Source organism: Eubalaena glacialis, chromosome 13 (genome assembly GCF_028564815.1).
Source record: "Eubalaena glacialis isolate mEubGla1 chromosome 13, mEubGla1.1.hap2.+ XY, whole genome shotgun sequence".
NCBI classification, from domain to species: Eukaryota; Metazoa; Chordata; class Mammalia; order Artiodactyla; family Balaenidae; genus Eubalaena; species Eubalaena glacialis.
The window spans coordinates 62119950-62141656 of record NC_083728.1 but is presented as its reverse complement, the minus strand read 5'-3'; the positions used below and the strand labels follow the sequence as shown (position 1 = coordinate 62141656).

The window sequence follows — 21707 nt, the reverse complement described above, 5'->3', positions numbered from 1 at the left end:
TCGATCCCTGGTCAGGGAAATAAGATCCCACATGCCTCACGACCAAAAAACCAAAACATAAAACTGAAGCAATACTGTAACAAATTCAATAAAGACTTTAAAAGTGGTCCACATTAAAAACAAAACTTAAAAAAAAAAAAAAAAAAGAAATAACTGGTTTAGACCTATTAGAGGGGACCAGTGTGTCTAAGACATGTCCCAGGTCTTCTCAGGATGGCCCTAGACCTATTTATTGTGCACTATTTTTTTTAACACCTTTATTGGAGTATAATTGCTTTATAATGTTGTGTTAGTTTCTGCTGTACAACAAAGTGAATCAGCTATACGTATACATATATCCCCATATCCCCTCCCTCTTGCGTCTCCCTCCCACCCTCCCTATCCCACCCCTCTAGGTCATCACAAAGCATCGAGCTAATCTCCCTGTGCTAGTGTACTATTTTTAATGAGATCAAACGAGCAAGCCACAAACTTCCTTTAAATAAAATAGAACCTTGCGTGCCTTTTTATGAACCTCTTTAATCATCATTTCTTTAAAAAAAAATGGAGCACGGGGGACACTTCCAGTCATCAGAACATACCAGCATCTAAAAGGAGGTAGGGGTAGCAGCTTGAAATAGCACACTCAAGATTATAATATACTTCTGGCCAGGATGACTCCTGCACCATAAGCTTTAGAGTGCAGGAAATATTCATATTCTTTCTTGCCTTAAATCAACTTAAGGCCATCTAGGAACCCTTGGTTTGTAGCCCTAATGGGGCAGTCTAGTTCATCACTGTCCCCCACATACATACACCACCCATGCAGCAAGATTCCAAAGCTGGCATCGGACGCAGAGCAAAGTATTCCAAAATCTACCTTCCTGGAAAGAGGACAGAAATGTGCTGCGTAAACAAAGCTAAAACTTCATATTTCAGTTAGCTTTTCCATCACCGAATTGCCTGTTTGGAGCTGCCTCCTTAAAATCTTATCGTCATAATATGAACAGTGGGAAAAATATATAAATGTTTTTGGCTAGTAGGGTGGCTTGATAAGGGCAAAAGGGACAGATTTCTAAGCCTTGACACCAGGAAACTCAGGACTTGAAGTTATTGACGTAATTCCGTTCATCCAAACCTCACCCAGTGGGAAGCAAAAACCCCAAAAGGAAGCAAAAGCACAAAGGGACTTTTTTGGAGCTTTTCTCCCTGAATGGAATTTCTCTTTCCACCTCAGTCTGGATGCTCTCTTCTGAGTCCCTTTGCCCTCTCTACTTGCCTTGTTCTCGCGGATTTTCATTGGTCTCAACCAATGCAGACGTTCTCTATCCGTTACTCTCGCCCATTCTTTTTCCTTATTTGTGGGCTCCTACTGCCTGTACCTTCAGGAAGCTTCTACTTCCTGTTATACAAACATCTATGAGGCAAGGAAAAGACACCAATTTGACCTACCCATAGGACGGCACAAATTAATAATTCAATAAGTCATTGTCATTTTACAAATAATTCAATAAATTATTGTCATTTTACAGAGAAGGGAACACTCAACAAATGGTAGCTAATAATTGTAATGTGTTTGATTTTAGCTAGGCTTAGTAATGTCCACATTTTTTTTCCCCTTGGGTGAGTGTTGATGAAGATAGTTTTCCTTTCTGTGTATTTTCTTTTTTTCTAATTTCTCCATCCCTTCTCTACTCTCCTCCGTTTCCCAAATTTAAAAAAAAAAATGTCCTAAACTAAGTCCTAACTCCCTCCATTTGCATCCTCTGTCCAGAGGCTACCCTAGGGGAAGGGTATAGACTGATGTTTGGGTTCATGGGTTATCTGAGGATGTGGAGGAGGTCCAGCCTGTTTAGCCCCTGCCTGCTTCTCTATTTAAAATGGTATAAACTCAAAGTTTGGAAAAAGAGGACTTGAGAAGGAGTGGATGGAGCTACACACACAAGAAGGAAATAGGTTGTTCCCTGGGTGAATAAGGAACATGTAGATTGCTCTTTCATTTCATTAAGGGGGAAAAAAAAAAACCTAACCCACAGATTATAATAAATGTACTTGATGCAATTATAATAAAACCCAAGTTCATCATTGATGGAGATTAATACTCTGCCTCAAAATTGTAATTATTTGAAATTCGAAGGGAAGGAAATTAAATAACTAGTGTCTTTCCTATTTTCTAGTAAATTGCCTCAATTTGATCAGAAGTACGGTTACATTTTTCTTTGTTATCTAATCTATAAAACAACAAATATGATTCCACTGAATTTATTTGAGGTCCCTCGTGATAAAAATAATGGTATGATTTAGAAAATACCCTCCAACCCCACCCATTTATTTTAAATTATGTTTATTCCAAGTCATTTTCAAAACATTGCTGCTAATATCATACCATGGGTGAGTAACTACCTCTAGATCAAGTTCGGTAAATTTAATTATGGCCCCATAATGAGACACATCCTCCTCTTCCCTGAAAGTGAAAAGCTTAATAAAGTGGTACCATTAAACAAACAATTCTAAATTGGACAAATGATTCTAAATCAGGTAACTGTTTTGGGGAAATGGAGGGAATAAAGAGTTGAAAAAAATAAGAGTTGAATGCTCAAGTTGGTCTGTATTTTGTTAGGAGATATTTCTTGCTAAAATCATCCATGGGGGGGAGAGAGAGAGAAACGGGGTTTGGGGGAAGAAATATCTTTCTAGGGCTGTAGTGATCAACAATTAAATATATTTACAAGAAAACATCCAAAACATCAGCCATGAAAATATCTTTTCACCCTCTACAGCTGGTTAACTACAGCTGTCATCCTACATATTATATTGAAAACACACAGACCATACTGAGAACTTCAGAGAGGATTTCTTTTTGAAGAAGGGTCTTTCATTTGACACGGGAAAAATTTCATCTTTTTGGGGAAGGTGTTTTGCATTTATTCTGAAGTTAATCAGGGAGTTAATTCCACTCACTCAACAGCACGACGGCTATCATGAGCAGAAGGTGTTCAGTCCTCCACGCCTTTGGACTCTTTCTCACAGGAAGAGGAAATGGGCGGCACCCAGTAGAGAAATTTGCAGCAAACTTGTAAAAAGAATGACTCGGGAGGAAACAAGGATGGCATGCACGTTAATGAATACTTACATAAATGTCTGCACCATAAAATCCATCCTGGTAAACAACACTGCAAGGGTGCACACACAAAGAAAAACATTCATATTAGTGCATTTCCCCATGCAGACACACCAACCCCTGCACTGGCGAAGTTAGTCTGGTCACAAGATCCAAAACACAGGAACCGAGGATCGTTTTCAGATTGGTTAAGGAGGTTGGAGACAACGGCAGTCCATCAGACTGAGAAAATTAGGCTGGGGTTCGGTGTTCGGCCCCGAATCAGGACATGGTGGCGTGCTGGGTACCAGACTTTCCAATCTTTCCAGAGGGGTGCAGAAATGCAAAGAGGATTCACGTTTATTTTAAGTGACCCACGCAGATATGAGGATCGGGGTTTGCATTCAGCCAAACCATCTAGGTCCCCCCGGAAAAAAAATCATCTGCTTAAAATATATGATTGATAAGAGCAAGGGTATGGATGGCACATTTTCAATATGGGTTATAGCTGAATGACCTCAGGGGCGTTGCACAATGCAAACGATTTCAGAAATTTTCTTCTATATTCTTTCACACTCTAGTATTCTATGTGGTAATTCCATGTGCCCCTCTTTTATGGTACATGTAGAAGAATATCTCTAATTATACGGGTGTGTGAACAGGTGTGTAGATGTGTGTGCAAGAATATATGTGTGCTTTTGTATATGGGTGTGCTTCATGCGTATATATGCATATGAATGTGTGTGTTACTTTGAACATGTAAATGCATACGTGTGTGCATGTGTATACCATGTACATGTGTATAAGTGCATTGTGTGCATGTGTATATGAATGTAGATATCGTGCATATGATGTGTGTAGTAGTATGTGTCTGCACATCTGTGTGTATGCGGGCTCACGAGTCATATGTGTGTACATGCCTATGTCTGTGTGTATATTCGCATAAATTATAGCCAGACTAAGCAGAATCCCACATAATGATTGAACAAGCCTGGCCTCACAGCATCTCTCTGACTGCTGTCCATTTAGTCATCTCAGAGAGAAGGGACTTCACAGGACGGGGTAAATAAAAGATCCTGGACTTTTCCAGAAGTTTTTTGGTTTACCTCGAGTGAAATATCCAGGAAAAGAAGCTCACAGCTCTGTGATCCTAGGAAACTGACTTAAAATTCCTAAGCATTAAAACGGGTTTAATGAGGATCCCGTGTAGCCTGCGCACCTCACAGGCCTTTGTGAAGATCCCAGGACATCTCAAATACAAAAATGCGGGTTTCTAAGGCATGTTTCCAAAGGATAGCAGTTGTTATTAATAACCTTCCCTGATCTCCTCCCATGGAGTTTACAGATGATTTATGATTCTGTCAAATGCGCCCCACCGCAAATTCTCCAATGCGCCCCACCGTCAAATGGAGCTACAGTCCTAACAGAAGCAGGACTTTGATTACCGGAGGATTCCAGCAGGTTTCAGGAGCAGAGTGGACCCGCAGGTAAGCCAAGCATATCGAGAGCCAAGGGGAGACACTTGACAACACACACATGCACACACGCACACGGCAGTGACACTGGTTTGCTGGAGAACACTGCAGTGTGCCTCTCAGAGCTTTTCAGAGTTGATTGGCTAAACCCCAAGTACCATCATCTTTAAAAACGGGGCAGGGATTTCCCATGCTAAGGAGGTCAGTAGGAATCGCTTTCAGCTGTTTTTATTTGGATCGAAAAGGGGCTCCGGTTCACAAGAGCACTTGTCAAGCAGCGTCAAACCCTAATCCGAGATACCGAGGTAAGTGGCATCCCGAGCTAGGCTTTGATTTCTCTTTCAACATTTCCAACATAAAAAAATACTGTCTGTTGGGGGTCGGAAGGCAGGGCTGGCCTCTGCCAACAAGACTGGGACCAGAGCTGATCATTCAGCCCGATCAGATCAGTGCTGTCCATTCCTCCAAGACGTCACGCTGTCCATTCCTCCATGACATCACGCCCTTGCAAGTGCTGGTCCTTGTGCCAGGGAAGCCTTATCTCCTGATAACCTCATCCAAAAGCAGAGCACCATTCAAGAGGCAAGTTAGAGAGGAAACACAAGGGCACCTGGGTCCCAGCCTCAGCAGTCAGCAGCTATGCGCCCTGGGACTAATGACCTAAGCTACCTGAGCTTCACTTCTTCATCTGTGACATGGGGAAGTAGGTAAGTGCCCACGTCAAGGGAGGACTGAGTTAGGTGATGTGTGCAAAGCGATGAGCAAGGTAGTTGCCAACAAAGTTCTAATTAAATATCACATCGCTATGAGCTTTATCCAGTGGCCACGCCAAGCAGAGTTTTTCCTCCTTCCTGTGAACACCAGCATCACGTTTTCTGGTCCTCGAATCCTCACTTGGTCCAACAATTTTAAATATTGGTCAAATATTAAAGGCATTTGTGTAGGCAGCTCATTTCGCCCTGAAAGTTGCACGCAATAGCTTACTCGACATTCTATCCCACTTGATGGCCAACACATTGTTTTTCACACAGACGATGTAAGTAAATATCTATTGAGTGAATACTGCCCATAGTTTAAAGGGGGGGTTGGCCATTAGTAGGTGACAGAAGGTGACACAGAGCAATTCTAGGTAGAATCTTCATCTGGTTATTCAGCATCAATGGCTGTTGTCAATGGGGGAGGGGGGTAAGATTAAAAGACTGGACCCTGGGAGTTTCCTGGCGGTCCAGTGGTTAGGACTCTGCGCTTCCATTGCAGGGGGCATGGGTTCGATCCCTGGTCGGGGAACTAAGATCCCACAAGCCACGCGGTGAGGCCAAAAACAAACAAACAAACAATAAAACCCAAAAAACCTGGACCCGGACTTAGGATACCAGTGCAAGAGGCTAGACAGAATGTGATGCACATGTGAACAATATATTAATATTTAACCAAACATTAATACACATTCAAATATGGGAAGGGATGCCTTTCTCTAAATATTTGTAGAGGGGGACCCCATCTGTGTCTGCTCTTCTGTGAATCATGGAGCAGACATTGGGGGCTGTTCCAGGGGGCACAGGACCAGGAGTGGCTGAGGCAGAGCTCTGGCTGAGAAAAGGGCCCCTTCTTTCATCAGGACAAGCTCTTGTGCACTGTGGCCAGCTGCGTGCCTCCATGGCAAGCCTCTTGGTACCAACAGCTCCCAGAAGTGAGTCAGGAACAGGCCCCGATGTTTGCCTTAGGCTTCTTCAGCCGGGTGACCTGGCTGCCACGCTCTGCCCTCCATCATGGACCACGGAAAATTACTCAGGGACTCTGACATCCCACGTTTACAAGACAGAGAACCAAAGGGAATGTGTGATCTGGCGTCTCATTTGAACAGACGCAAACAAACTGACTGATGAGCCCTATTCCTCTGTGCTGAAAGGCTTACTACACTCCAACCACGATGCTGAGGCTCAGGGCAAGTCCACCAGCTAAGGCTGCCCTCAGGGAGCTTACAGGGAGGCACAAAGCCAGGTACACTGATGTAAGGTGGCAGCCGCAAGAGCCGCTGCGGAGGAGGGGAATGATGGCGCTCTGACCTGGTAACGGAAGGAGGAGGGCTGGCATCAGAGGCGAGGGAACCCCAGCGAATGGCCCAGAAACCCCAGAGCCTGAGCTAGTTCAAGAGGAACTAGGGAGGAAAAGCAAGCCAGGCAAAGGGAACAGCCGATGCAAGGTCCGATGTCTAGAGGGTCCAGGGCATAATTTCTAGTTTGGGGGCGTTCAGAGGCCCAGCCAACTGTGGTGGCTTCCCTAAGAAAAGAAGTGGAGAATTCTAGCTGCTCTTACAAACCGCCCAGGGTAGGGACTGCTGGTTTTCACTACGGGCAACACCTGCACAGTCTGGAGAGAAACGAACCAGAGGGTGAGTGATCTACCTTCACAATGACTCCAAAAAACTAGGAACCGATACGGCCATCACTGGCCGCATGAAACGAAGCTACTTAATGGGCTGCGAGTTTCATCACAATACTGTGTGTTTTTTTCCTAAAAGTCATAGCACGAATATGATAGCCACGAGCCCTCACACCTAGAGAGCGATTCCTCTGTGTCCGTCCCTAGTCTGACCTAACTATCATTATCCCACCTAATCCTCAAAATACCCCTATGAGATGGATAATGTTATTATAGCCTCTTTGGACATCAAGAGAGTGAAACAGAGAGAGCTAGGTACTGACGAAGAAGCTGGGATTCTAGCCCAGGTTGTATTGGCTTCACAGCCCAAATTTTTAATTGCCATGGCAGGCAGCAGTGGTCAAACTTCAGCAGGCATCAGGACCACCTCGAGGGCCTGTTAAAACACAGATGGCCGGGCCCCATGCCCAGCCCAGAGGTTCTGAATCAATAGATCTGGATGGCGGGGTGGGGAGGTTGGGTCTAAGAATTTGCATTTTTAACAAGTAACAGGGGATGCTGACGCTGTCGGTCCTAGGACTAATAGGCTTCTTGCCCTATGGAGCACCAACCTCCACATGTCATTTTACTTTACATTTGAGACAACCCTGAAGGTCAGCTTCCTAGGTCCTATTCTAAATAGGAGCTGGTTATAGGCAAGCTCTTAGAAAGTCCCATGCTGGTTTTCAAGAATGGATCCAAACATTTTTTTAAAACCCCACTAAACAGGTGCATATGTGAAGGGAAAGGAGGGCAGGGGATGATGTCTAATGCATAGCTATCGATAAATTAGCCACATCCCAGTACAAGAGAAGAGAGTTGCCATCATGCATTGAACAGGTGCAGCCTTATTTTAATGCAGAGGCGGTCTGTCTAGCCATGCAAAGGTAATTGTAATCTCTTCGGAACTGCAATATGCTTTTGCAAGAGCGTAATGCAAATGCACATCTCATTTTCTTAGAAAGGTAATAACAGGAGTTAAATATTTGAATGAATGCAAGCAGGGAATGATTGCACTATAGCAAATTAGTTTACTTTATAAAAAACAGGAAAGAAAGAAATCATGCAATGCCCAAACTATACAATCTGTTTGTGTAACATAATATATCCCAACCACAAATACATTCCTGAAGGAAAGGTTATTTAAAGCTGCTTTATCTTACTGCCCATTCCAAGTGGAAAATAATATTTTTAATGCATTCAAATCTAGTTGTTTTTGAATGGATATCAGGTGGGTCCATAAACTCACTGGCATTTGTATAGAATTGTGCAGTGTATGTACACTGACATTTTCTTGGGGAAAATACATATTTTAATTAGATTATTAAAGGCATCTGTGACATCCTACTTTCTCCCCCCAAATTTAAGAACCACTGACTTAGAGTGTTTGTCTTTAAATGCACTCAATTAAGAGGCGCTTTTTTTTTAATGTAAGAGGTTACATTTTAAAACTGGCTGAGAATTTAAACAAGAATTCACGGCAAAACCAAAAAACCAAAAAAGCTAAAGAGAATTCTGGAAAGTATTCTGGGGCTAGGTGATGATGACCTAATGTTTATGTTCATCGAGAAACTTCCCAAGCATCAGATAATACAATCTGAGGATAAGACATTTATAAATTAAAACCAAAAAACATGGTTGATTTACAGAAAGAAAGGTTTGCACACACGGTTCTAAAGGCTTCTTCAGGACCTAACCTGAAAGCACTCCCAAAGGCTCTGTGTATGGGCTTCATTCTTGCACTGACCAACTGTAAGAAGTTTTTTCCTGGGATACCATCATATCTTTCTTGTACTTAGAGTAGCATATTCACCTCAAAATACTTCTCATGGTAACTCTGAGAAGTTGTACATACATGTGACATAATTAATGACTTGAGAAAGTACAGAATGTCTTGCTCAAAAATAGCCAGAGACCCAAGATAAAAACCCTATAGCAAATGCTGGGTGCTTAACTTAGAATAACAATAATAATTTAAAAAATCTCCTAGGGTTCTCTATATCCCTAGCCCCATACAATATGATTGGTACATAGTAGGCACTTGATAAGGTGCTGTTAATGAATTAATTAACTAATTAAGAACAAGAACTTGGTGAGGCCAATCTCATAGGGTTTTGTGGGGAGAGGATTGAGGTTTAGTTGCTGCCCTGTAACATCCGATGTTGTACTGAGTCTGGTGTATGTGTCTCTGACGCTTCTACCTTCCATCTTCATCCACACATCATCAGCCTGCCAGCTCCCTTAGATGACAACTACCCAATGGGTAATTTCTCCCAAATACGAGTCCTAGGAAGGCAGACTGGACATGGTAGCCGTTTATCTAAACAGACTTCAGAAGCAAATGCAAGGAGAAATATGGACGACTTGGTCCATTTAGCTCTCCCTGAGACTGTTCACTAGTTAATATTTTATTTCCGATCTACAGATTCCATAAACCCCTGAAGTGCCTCTGTCCAAAGGCATCTCTGTGGCTTATGGGGAATGGAGGTCTGTTGAACTGTAGGAGTCCCCCAGCCAATGGGTACGTGACTTATGGAAGGAAAGATATGGGTGCTCAACATAAGCCAAAGGGGACCCTTGAGAAAGAGGGGAGTATAAAAAGTCAATAGCCACATCAACAGCAACAACAGTAGCTACAGTTCACTTAACACGTGCCATTTGATGGAACTGATTAAGTTGTAACCTTACCTGCATCTCCCTGTTTCATCCTCTATCAACCCTACGGAGGCAGGTGTAGTCTTCACTCACCTGCTAAGGCAACTATGGCTGCAGAGATTAAGTCAGCTACCCAGGGCAGTATGAGATAGAAGAGCAGGGGCCAATCTCATCTGCCCCATAGTCTGTGTCTTTATAGGATTGTAACAATCTTATAGACTGTGTAGACATTAGCTTTCTGACTCATCGCCCATTCTCACTCAGTTAATGCTGGCAATCACTAAGGAGTTGGTTGGCCCAGTCTAGGGCTTTCCTCTCATTCCTGGGATCCCTGGTTCAAGCAGAGCCTTCCCCCCGCCACCAGGAGTGATCATGAATTAATGTCCCAATAACTTTCTATTTAGCTGTGTGAGAAAGAGGAGATAGGGCTCTTCATAAGCTACATTCTTTACTTGCTGGAAGGAATTTCAGAAAATATCAGGACATGGAGGGAAAAACCAAATCAGTAAAAGGAAATGTAAGGGCATCCTTAGTGAATCCTCCTGGGTGACTATCTTGACGTTGGATACTTCCAAGGGTCACTCAAGGCTTCACAAAGGTGGCCTTGGAGGTTCTGTGGATTTTTTTCAATCTCTCAGAAAAAAAAAAAAAAGGAAGCTATACATGGACATAGGATAAATGACACATTCTTCATTGTGATAAAAACAAATGGAAGCTATACATGGACATAGGATAAATGACACATTCTTCATTGTGATTTTAGTAACAGTGTATTCATATTGGATACTTCATGGAAAACAGAGGTTTAGGATGACAGATATGTCTTCAATTGGTGACAATGGGAAAAATAGATTCTTCCTTAATAAATGCAGTTTTTTAGGTGATGGCTTATAAAAAGATGGGGACCTCTGAGTATGAGGGAGCATCGCAGAATGAGAGCTTAACGTGGCAATTTAGGAAATGACTGGATTTTTCCTGGATTTTCTTTCTTTCGTTTTCTTTTTTGGTTTTAAACTTTTTAAATTAAAAAAAAATTTTTTTTAACTGAAGTATAATTGATTTACAATGGAAATGATTGGATTTCTTCTCTCCCTGGAAGCTTTCTGGAACCCAAGCTGGTGCCCACTCAACACCCTATCTTATCACTTATCACATTTGTTGAAATCGTTAGCATCTATGGTGTTCCCTGTGCCTGACTGTAAGAAACTCCTCCAAAGGCGCCATTTGCCTCAGCATCCTTAGCGTAAGACAGTGCATCGAGCTGAGAGAAGCAATTAAGCTGAACTGGACTGGAGGAAAGACAGTCAAATCTAGAAATCAGGAAACTAAAGGACTCTGAAGACAAACAGCTACAGGAAATCCACACTATTCCCGGGACCACCTGAATCCTGATAATGTCATCCTGGAAACAGAAATGGGTTTCCAACCTCTCTGCTACTTGCTTCCACTCAACATAGATCAGGGCACTCTCTACTCCAGCCAATGTCTGCTCTGTGTCCGGCTCAGCTCTTTTCCTTTCCAAGATGGGCTGCCCCTCCCGGCCCCTCCCCCCATGGACTCCTTCAGCCTAAGCCAATGAAGGGAAAGGAACCTTCACTGAAGATGCTGAGTTCACACTTTTTCAGTTGGTTTCAAAGCACTCCAGGCAGTTTGTAATCCAGCAAAACACCCAGGCAACTAGCTGAGTTTCCTCCTTTTCAATCTGCTCTTATAGAACATGCAGACATGGACACACACACCCTTAGCCCTTCTGAATTTCCTACTCTGCCCGTCTTGAGAATTTTCTCTTCCTACTAGGTGTGGTTTCAGAATTCCAACCATAATATTGCCAGTGAAGAGGCACAATTCACCATTATAACCAAAATGATTAGGAAGATCACTGGAATATTAAAATGAAATCATGTCCAAAGCAGTCACCAACAACGTGCTTCACCGCTTGGAGACGCCTGGTTCTCTCCCTGGCGAACACGGCATTAGTTATGCCTGGTTATTGCCAGCAATGAACAAGTTCATTATAAGTTAGCCAATTTCAGTTTTACAGCAGGTGCATTACTCTGAGATTTGTATAAATCGTTCACATGAGGATAAGCCATACAATTTTATTTTTTTCTGTTCAATATAGTAGTGATATACTGAGGGTACATAGACCAAAAAGCGACAATTACCACCTACTAAGGTAAGATAATGATCTTCAGACAAACTAATGTGATATAAACATGCAATTTTGCATTTACGGCTTATGAATCTTGCTTTCATGAGCCTAAAGGGTAACTTATTTTTTCTTCATCACTCATGATGTGACCTTGGGAACAACAAATCTTTGTTTCTGCCTTTTTGAATCTAAAAATGCGCTCGACACTGTGGGCTGGAGATAATGGTCATACTATCAATGATTCCTACAGTACACGGTCAGATATATAAGGCTTAGGACCTGCAGATGCATTGTTTTGGAGGGTTGGGAGAATTTAAGGCCGATTCATCCTTGGTTCATTATTACCCTCCACCTTTTCGTTAAAAAAATAAAAATATAAAAAATTTTTTAAAACTTTTTTGCAGTAGAAGTTCAGAATTGCACTAAGAAGCTCAGAATTAATCCAACTCTAATGACAATACAAGAAATGATGGACATTGTCTTATTTCTCTGCTTTTATTTTCCCTTCCTGATGATTTCATCAAATTTCACTTCTTAATATTCTTAACTTTGTTTCATTGCATTTGTTTTTAAAACACTTCAAGTGCTCTACTTGGGAATGCGTGAGATATGAATAAATAATGAACAAAGAGTGTTTCCCTTTGTCATCAGAATAGAGGTGATCTAGGCTTATTCAGGTTTTCTAAAAGATGGATAAGCCACAGAGCTATAGCAAGCCCCAGAGCTATAGCAAATAACTCTTTCACACAGTCCTGAATATAGCCAGATTCTTTCTAGAGACCAGAAAGCCAGTCTCCTGGCCAGACTGTGCTGGGTATAGCGGAGTTTTCCTTTGAGCGGTACTATTGGCATTTGGGCCCCGTAACTCTCTGTGTTGGGGGGTGTGGCGGGAGGCCGTCCTGTCCTGTGCATTGTAGGATTTTTAGCAGCATCCCTGGTCTCCACCCAGTAGATGCTATCACAACAAACAAAAATGTCTCCAGACATTCCCAATATCTCATGAGGACCACTGCCTTAGAGACTTCCCTCTCTCCGACTCCAGGGGGCCAGAATGTTCTAGGAGGATTCCTAACAGCGAGGCAGAAAGGGTAGCACTTCAAGAAAGCAGCCCATTACACCAGTACCAATTTTTTTTCTTCAGCATTCACCACCATTCCTTGATATTCACTTGGCAATAGCAAAGTCCACGTACAGAAAGACCAAACGGGCCTTGGGGAACAAATCAATCTGCATTGTCCTCAGAGAGGGAAAAAGGAAGGCGAAGGCCATTTTGGAAAATCCAACTAAATGAGTCACTTCCAATTTCTTTGAACTTCAAGAGTTCGCGTTAGACTCGACACCTAATTTTCTCTTCTGGGCCAAAGGTTCATTCACCTTGAAGCACAAGATGTCTTTGGGGAGGGGGGCAAGACCGCCCCAGTTAATTGTACGTTTGAAACTCTCCTGTCCCTCCACCGAGGGATTCAAAGGGCAAATGTGATCCAACCTCCTTAATCACCAGATGTTTGCAATCATCAGAAAGACGTCTTGGGCTGTAACCATTTCTCTGTTCTCCAGCATTCAGTCTCAAAGAGAATTTACATAACAAAATGTGACATGTAGAATGCTTAAAGGCACCAACCATGACAAGACGAATTACACTCATTTTTCAAGACTCTTTGCAAGGTGCTGCACAGCAAGCGCGCGGGCTGCATGCCGGGCGGTTCCGGGGGGGCGGTCAAGGCCGGCATGCGCTAGATCGCACGCAAGGGGTGCTGGTGCGGGAGGCCCGCCCGGGGTCGGGGCGCTGCCCCACTTACCCGCCGTAGGCCGGGATCGGGGGCGGGGGCGCCGCGGCCCGGAAGGTGTTGTACACGGTGCGGCCGCGGCCTCGCAGGTGCGCCCCTCGGTAGGCGGCCGCGGCGGTGGCGGCTGGATACGGGAAGCCGGGCACTGCGGGCGACAGGAGACAGCAGAGCTTTCAGAGGCACTCCTGCCTTTGAGGGAACCACCCGCCCCCCCCGCCCCCGACTCAGGACCCTTCTCCCTGCAGGCCAAGGCTGGACACCTGCCCCCCTTCCTTCCCAGAGTCAGGCTTCCAAAGGCGGGCAGGAGGGAGGAGACCAAGGCCTGATTCCAGAGAGGATGGGCTAGTTCAGCCCGTGGTCCCTGTGCCCAAGGTCAAGGACAGACCTTCACAAAGCATTCTTAATAACGGGAGGAAAGCTCACTGCACAAACTTAAATTTTTAAAAAGGTATTGCAACAGATTGCAAGATGTGTGTGCAGTGCGTTCTCAGATCTGTCTACCTATCACCCATCTATCCACATGCATACATATGCACATATGCATAGTGTAACATGCATGTGGATGAGCACACACTATGCATATGTGGATATGTACACATACATCTGTATAAGTATGTGCGCATGTGAATATATGTATATATGTGTATATACAATATACCTGGACGTTTGTGTGTATATACATGTACGCATGCATATGTGTATGTGAATATGTAAATGTGCCTATTTATATATGTGTGCGTATTTATATAGTTATATATACAAATTCATATACATACATATTTCAGTGTGTTTGTAGTTATCTCGGGGGCTAAACTTCATAAGTAAATGTTAGTTGTCTATTCATAGCTTTTCCCCAACCCATTTTAATTTTTTTTCCTTATTTTCCTTTATGTACCTATATTGCTTGTTAAAAATTTTAAATTGAAATACTGCGTTCCTACAGACAAGTGTACACATCGTAAGTGTATGGACCTCTCAGGCTCTAAGAAACAAATTATTACTAAGGTCCCATCAGCCCCCTAACCATTTATACAGCTTATAAAACCATTTCTACCACAAACATAATTGCAGAGAAGTGTGGGAATTCGACTTTGAAGGAAAGGGTTTGGGCAGGGTTTTATTCCCTGGGGGAAAATTCTCTGAGCAGAATGACTTGGTGAGGAGTCAGCAGGGAAAGTAAGCCTGATGCTTGAGATCCCTGATAATTAATATGGCTTCCTCTGCCTGGGGTGTCATTCCTCCTAGGATGTCTGCAAATCCTCACGCATCAGGGCCCCTGAAGCCTTCAGAACACCACCTCTGCCTTCCTGCTCCTTCCGTCACTGGATCTCACCGCTCTCACCGTGTTGGCCATGCCTGTCCCATCCCACTTAGCAGCAGGCACTGTTGCCCACGCTGAATCCCGTGGAGGGGATGCTTTTTTAGGAAAATACTGTCCCAGGAGCTCTATATTAAAGGCTCAGAAAGTCCTAAGGTAAGGGAAGTGCATTAACACCATTAACCCAGAACCCCCAAACTTCATTTTTCCAGGAACTCTGGTTTGCAGAATACCCAACCTCTCACAGGTATTGAGAGAAGTCAGTCATTTATTACCTTTACCTCTTCTATTCATCTGCCAGCTCCTTGAGGCCTCCCACCGTATCCCATTCATCTTTGCATGGCCCTGCGCCTCCCCCACGTCAGCAGAAGCCCCCTGATTTTGTCCACAGTAGGTTCTAGATATTGGACACAGTAGCTTCTAGATGACTTACATGCATGAACAAGTGAATGAACCGTGGGCTGTGGTCCAGCCAAATGATTGACAGACTATCCAGGGAACTTTCTCTCCCTGTTCCATTCTCTCCCCTCATCCTGCTTAACTAACAGGAGCTTTGAGGATTTCAAGAGAGAGGGAGACAGGTGACATGAACCAGGGTGGGATGGCTTTCCTCCCCATCTACAGCCCTGCCTCCCCTGCTCCATTTCCCCTGGGATTTCAGACAGTGGTGGTAACAACAGGCAAGGCTGGGAAGGACACAGCTTCTCTTGGCATCATAGGACCATAAAGGCTCAGAGAGGCCTCACAGCCAAGGAAGCTCTTTCTCCAAGTTAACTCAGCACATCCAAGCTTCTCTCTGCCAGGATCTCTATTTTGCTGAATACCTAGCCTCTCACAGGGTGTTGTATTTCATATTATGTTAAACTTGCCTCCACCCAAATGGCTGAGAAGGGCTTTTCCCCTCCCCGCTATCACATTCAAGAGTAGAAGCCCTCCACCCAGAGAACACACTGGTGGTTGCCAAGGGGGAGGGGGCTGGGGGAGGGATGGAGTGGGAGGTAGGGGTTAGCAGATGCGAGCTTCTATATATAGAATGGATAAACAACAAGGTCCTACTGTATAGCACAGGGAACTACATGCACTATCCTATGATAAACCATAATGGAAAAGAATACTAAAAAAAGAATGTATTGATATATATATATAATATATATAACTGAATAACTTTGTTGTACAGCAGAAATTAATGCAACACTGTAAATCAGCTATACTTCAATTAAAAAAAAAGAAAAGAAATAAAGAGTAGAAGCCCTTCACCCCATCAATTCCCATTACTCCCAGAGTCCTTGGATAGAGTAGGTTTGCAGCTGCATGTGGGTGGCAAGGGGCGGGGAGAAGAAGGAAGTGGGATTTCCCACAGGAGCCATTCCCAATTCTATATTCATGGAATTGCATGGAGTGGAATATAACCCTTGACCCGGAAGTGAAGGTAGACTAGCTATCATCTGGAATTCTCTGTGTGTTCTTGAATGGCCAACAGCTATCCGGTTTCGTGGATTCTACCATATCCTTCTGTGATGATGCTGGTAAATGCTAGGGTGGTAGAATCAAGCCAGAATGATTTTTATCTTTCTATTTATGTCTGAGAAGACCATCCAGGTTATTTCTTTTATTTAATTGTCGTTCAAGACAAATCATACAGCAGTACTTAATTCTCAGCTTTCCAGCCCTCACCACCCATGTTTCCTGGCTGGTGTTTCAACTACTGTTCTTGAAATTGCAAAGAGGTGTCAACCTCAATGGGAAAAGCAGGGAAATCCTAATATCGTAAAAGCCCAGGAGTCATGAGATAGGAGATGTTGGCTTTAGGACCGGGGAGAAAATGAGCAAGCGTGCCTTTGACTCCAGCGCTATCTTGCCACAGTTCAAATATTAAGTTTTCAGAGGAACACCTTGGATTTTGAAATAAAGCAAATGAAAAGTTCACAATCTGGCAGAGCAGCTGGCTGCCTGTGTGAGGAAACACAGTAATTACGCTGACCCATTCATTATCGCTGGCTACGGCATGGAGTGAGCCAGACAAGATCCCTCTCAGCGACAAGCAGGTTTTACAATAATTCTTGGAGGATTTAGATGTTGAGATAGATAGAACATGAAACAGAAGCTCAGCAGTAGAGCGAGGGGAACACAAGCTGCTAGAAGGGTAGAGCCAGGATGCCACTTTGTACCCCCTTTGCTGCAGGGAGAAACTATCCTTCTCGATGCAGGATAAGGGATTTGCAGGTCTTAATACCAGGCTCTTTGGGCTGCTCCAAGTAGGGCACATTAGAGGGATTCTTATTTTGTTAAAGGAACAAGGGAAGGACTACACATCAACTTCCTGGGAGGCCAAGTACCCTTAGGTAAAATAAGGAGGTTCCATTGTAACAGGGGCTTCATGGAGAAGGCACGCGAGTCTCCCAGATGGATGGTTTTCTCAGCTATCCCTTTCTTGTTGCCATCTAGAGCTGGCCAAGGGGTCTCTTTATGAAGTCTCTAGCTAGTCACCGTGATGGATGAATGTTCCTTTCTCTTCCCCTCTTTTCTTCCTCCCTCCCTTCCTCCCTTCCTTCCTCCAGAAAATAAGCAGGACCCTGTGGGGCTCCTGGGCACAAAAGCCTTTCTGTGTGCCCTTCCATGAGTTTCAACAGGCAGGTTCAAACAGTTGCTAATCAGGGAAGGGAGGGGTTGGGAAGACAAGGGAGGGGCAGTCAAGAAACAATAGTGCTGCCTTGGGGCAGAGTCCTGGTTCCCCCTCAAGGGATACATATAACAATATCTTTGAGATGTTTTGCAGATACAGAAACCCCTGCCAGGTGGGAGAAGTTAACAGTATGCTGCCCACCAGCACATAGACTCCGGACCAGTTGGAACCAGAAGGTTGATGATGCTGACTCCCACTTACCTCACCACGAACCAATCAGAAGAAAGTCCACGAGCTGATCACGCCCTCCTCTTTGAACCATTACTATAAAACTCCTCACTACCCGCTCCAGGTCGGGACACACAATTTTGAGGGCATTATCCCGCTGTGGCCCCTTTGCCTGGCAAAGCAATAAAGCTATTCTTTTCTACTTCACCCAAAACTCTGTCGCCAAGATTTAATTCGGTGTTGAGATACAGAGGCCAGATTAGGCGTCCATCCCTCCCTCCTACCCTTCCTCCCTTCCATTTATTTTCTAATCTGCTTCTGAAGAATGCTGCCATGAACCTTCCCCTTGCTTGTGTACTAGCAATCAAGTAACTTGATTGATCAAGTAACAGAAGGAAAAAGACTCTCACCACTGCTAAAATGCAAGCTCCATGAGGGCAGTGCTCGCCATCTGTTTTGCTATTTGGTTTAGAAAACTGCCTGACACAGCACAGGTATCAGCTACCTAACACCATGCATGGACACCCTTTGATGGTGAACCCATGTTAGTCTCCTTCTTTCTGGGACAGCAGAGGCCCTTCCTCTTCCTCTTCCACCTTCCATAATCCAGTCCTTTATACAAAGCACCCTGCCCAAGATTTGCAGATAAACAGTGTGCAAATAACACACCAGATCTCACTCATCTTTATAAAAACAATCACTACGCCCATACTTAGAAGGTGCTGTACTGGCCCAAAAATAGAAACCAGACTTGGAATATGTGTGATTCTGATAAAAAGGGAGACAACTTGGATAAACATACTGCACTGGGAATTACTGCCCACCCTCAATTCATTTAAATTCACGTTTGCTGCTGCACCGTGTCGGGGTATGGAGATTGGTTTCTACTTCTGGGGGAAAAGCAGGGCTCAAACTTTTTCCCCAGACAGGTGATGCCTGTCTGGTCTGTAAAAGGAACTCTGTCACGTTCCTCCCTTCATGGAACCCCACACAGCGTTCCCTAGAAACCCAGCAAATCTCAGTCTCTGCATGCAATACATGTGTGCAACAAGGAACAATGGAAAATAGCAATCGTTATAATGCCTAACTCGCCTGACTTATAGCCGTGCCTTCTGTTCTCCCCATCTCCATTAGAGGACTTTTCCCCTATGGCTGGTTTAGGACAGTGTGGCTCTCTTCTCTTGCCAAATGGTCAATTTCAACGGCAAAAAACCCACAACTGTTTGTCAAGCTTCCTTTAGACTCACATGGGATGGCAGGAACTGATTTATTTATTTTTACTTGCCTACCAGGTGTGTTGGCTTATAGATCATGGTTAACTGCATATGTGAAGCGAATACTTAAGATGATTCAGATATAGATTAAAACAAAACCAAAATGGCTTTATCCTTGAACCATGTAGAAATAATGTAATAGGGAAGAATAAGTCTGACTCCACGCTAGATCTGTTTCTTTCACTTAAACCTTCGTATTCTATTACTTTTGCTTCGATTTAAGAATGTTGTCGGGCTTCCCTGGTGGCACAGTGGTTGAGAGTCTGCCTGCCAATGCAGGGGACACGGGTTCGAGCCCTGGTCTGGGAAGATCCCACATGCCACGCAGCAATTGGGCCCGTGAGCCACAACTACTGAGCCTGCGCGACTGGAGCCTGTGCTCTGCAACAAGAGAGGCCGCAATAGTGAGAGGCCCGCGCGCCGCGATGAAGAGTGGCCCCCGCTTGCCACAGCTAGAGAAAGCCCTCGCACAGAAACGAAGACCCAACACAGCCAAAAATAAATAAATAAATTAATTAATTAATTAATTAATTAAACAAAAAAAAACAAAGCTCTATTTAATTGACTTAATGGTAAATGCTTACAAATTCAATATTTCTAAATGTAAAAAAAAAAAAAAAAAAAAAAAAAGAATGTTGTCTAGAGCCCGAAATAGACAGGATAGCCCATTCTCAAGGCTCTGACTTTTCAGGGTATAACACTTTTCCATTCATATAGAGATAAAAAAGTTCAAAACAGAGAATAACATTTGTCTTGCTGGAGGTTTACAGGAACATCCTGACCTGACCTACCGGACAGCTACAAGAGCAAAGGATTCTGACACCAAGAAGTCTGCAACAACCAGCCACGGCCCTCCCTCACCTTGGCTTTGTTGAAACCATTTGGGGAGTTTGGGGTTTTTGGAGCCACCCCTCTCCTTGCATGTCCCTGCAATAAACCTTCTTGCGCTCCAAACTCCGACATGTAGGTATTGTTCGGCCTCACTGCACTGAACACACGAACTTGGGCTCAGTAACAAGAAGACATCTGAATTATGTGCTTATATTTCAGTGTGACACGTCTCTTTTGCTGAGCTATCATGTCCTCCATCAATACCCCAATTCAGGAGTTTGGATCCAGGAAGTGGGCAATAAATGTTTAATAAATCCAATGCAAAATGCCAAGTGGAAACTCACAATGTCCCCTCCACTTCTGAGATGGAGTAAATGAATGCTAATAAAAGCCATCCACCTGTCACCCTCTCCAATATTTGTAAATGCCTCTTTGTTAATTAAAGAACAATGTTAGAAAGAAAAGACACCAAATTAGAGGCATTTCTGAAGGCCAACGCTGGAGTTTGATTTTTTTTTTTTTCCAGTTGAACTTCAAGTTAATAAGCATGTAAACAGACCGTCAATGGGGAACAATGGAAAGTATTCAGGCTGCTTTGTGGATACCAAATAAATCCTTAGTTCTTGGCATGAGGGAGACAAGGGACCGGAAAAAAAAAAACATAGGTTGATTACACTGGAAAGGTTTCCTCTTAAACCTGATCCAGCATGAATCAAAGTGAAAAATCTGGTATCACTGCAACGAAAATTGGGTTTAACTCATAAGCTAAAAATGAGTTTCTCTCAAAGAAAACACGGCAAGAGCTTCTGGAGCAAATACCATTTGCACATCTTGTTGACACATCAACACCCGCAGCCCACCCACTCCCAACCTTCAGCTAGATTTACATCCAGAGCATATTGGGAGGAGGTTAGCAGAGTAGCCATCTCAGTTCTCGGCAATAAGGAGTTCTCCGCCAATGAACTCAATGAAACGGAAACTTTAGGAATGTAACCAGAGGCGTGCTGTGAGGTGCTCAACTATCAAGGCAAATCAACATTTTTAAACAGAAGATGTGTGGGTGTATCAACCCCGCCCAATGGGCCATTTACCAAAGTGTCAACTGCTTATTGCCTGTCTCCCCGAAAAGACAAAGCCCCCACCTCCCACCTCCGATGAGCTCTGCGTTATGTATTTACGGTGAGGAACACGTGATCGCCTCCCCCCACCCCCCACCCCCGTCTCTTTTACGAATGTGGTGCTTACCTTCGAAAATAAACACAAATGAGATCATCTCAGCAGCCCGGAAATCCCAAGAGAAGATACACAAAACCAGTGGAAAATACTTGAGGGTTATAAACTGCATATTAAAGTTTTAGAGCTCTGGGAGAGATGGAAGAGTAGCAGATGCAAAACCCGACAGGGGGGCAGATTCTGCATCAAAGCCATAAAAATATACAACTGCTTTAACGGGCAATTATTCTTTGCATTTGTGCACGGGTTTGAATTTGCATGAGGTTGCCAGATGCCCTGAAAAGGTGTGCCGTTAGGATGGTAGGTGGGGGGAGCTCTCTCTTTGTCTGTTCTTCCTCTCCTTTGCTTCATAATTGTCACCCTCCCCCCACCCTTGAAATGTTTTAAGACAGAGATGTTCATGCTCATTTGGGGTTGAATTGTTCCGTGGGTAATTTACAGTAGGAAATATTCACTTACACAATTCTGGGGGTGCAGACGCGGTTTCAACAGCAGGTTCACGGTTCTGCAGGATTCCCCTTGAGGGAACTCCCGTTCCATGAGCTGGACCATAAATTAAGACGTGGCATAATAGGTAACATACCGAGGTGAAATAAACAGCCAGCTATAGCTCAATTTCACAGGCACAGCA

General features: G+C 43.8%; 1 protein-coding gene across 6 annotated transcripts in view; it reads right to left on the bottom strand.

The window, feature by feature from the left end:
* Positions 1-21707, bottom strand: part of RBFOX1 (RNA binding fox-1 homolog 1) — a 353845-nt gene that overhangs the window by 42597 nt on the left and 289541 nt on the right. For 3 of the 6 annotated variants that reach the window (XM_061209599.1, XM_061209597.1, XM_061209600.1), the window contains exons 9-10: positions 13582-13714; positions 3113-3152 (exon numbers count right to left, since the gene is read on the bottom strand). In XM_061209599.1, the coding sequence (XP_061065582.1) occupies positions 3113-3152; positions 13582-13714 (173 nt within the window). The remainder of the gene's footprint in view (positions 1-3112; positions 3153-13581; positions 13715-21707) is intronic. The other 3 variants (XM_061209598.1, XM_061209601.1, XM_061209602.1) reach the window with 1 other exon arrangement.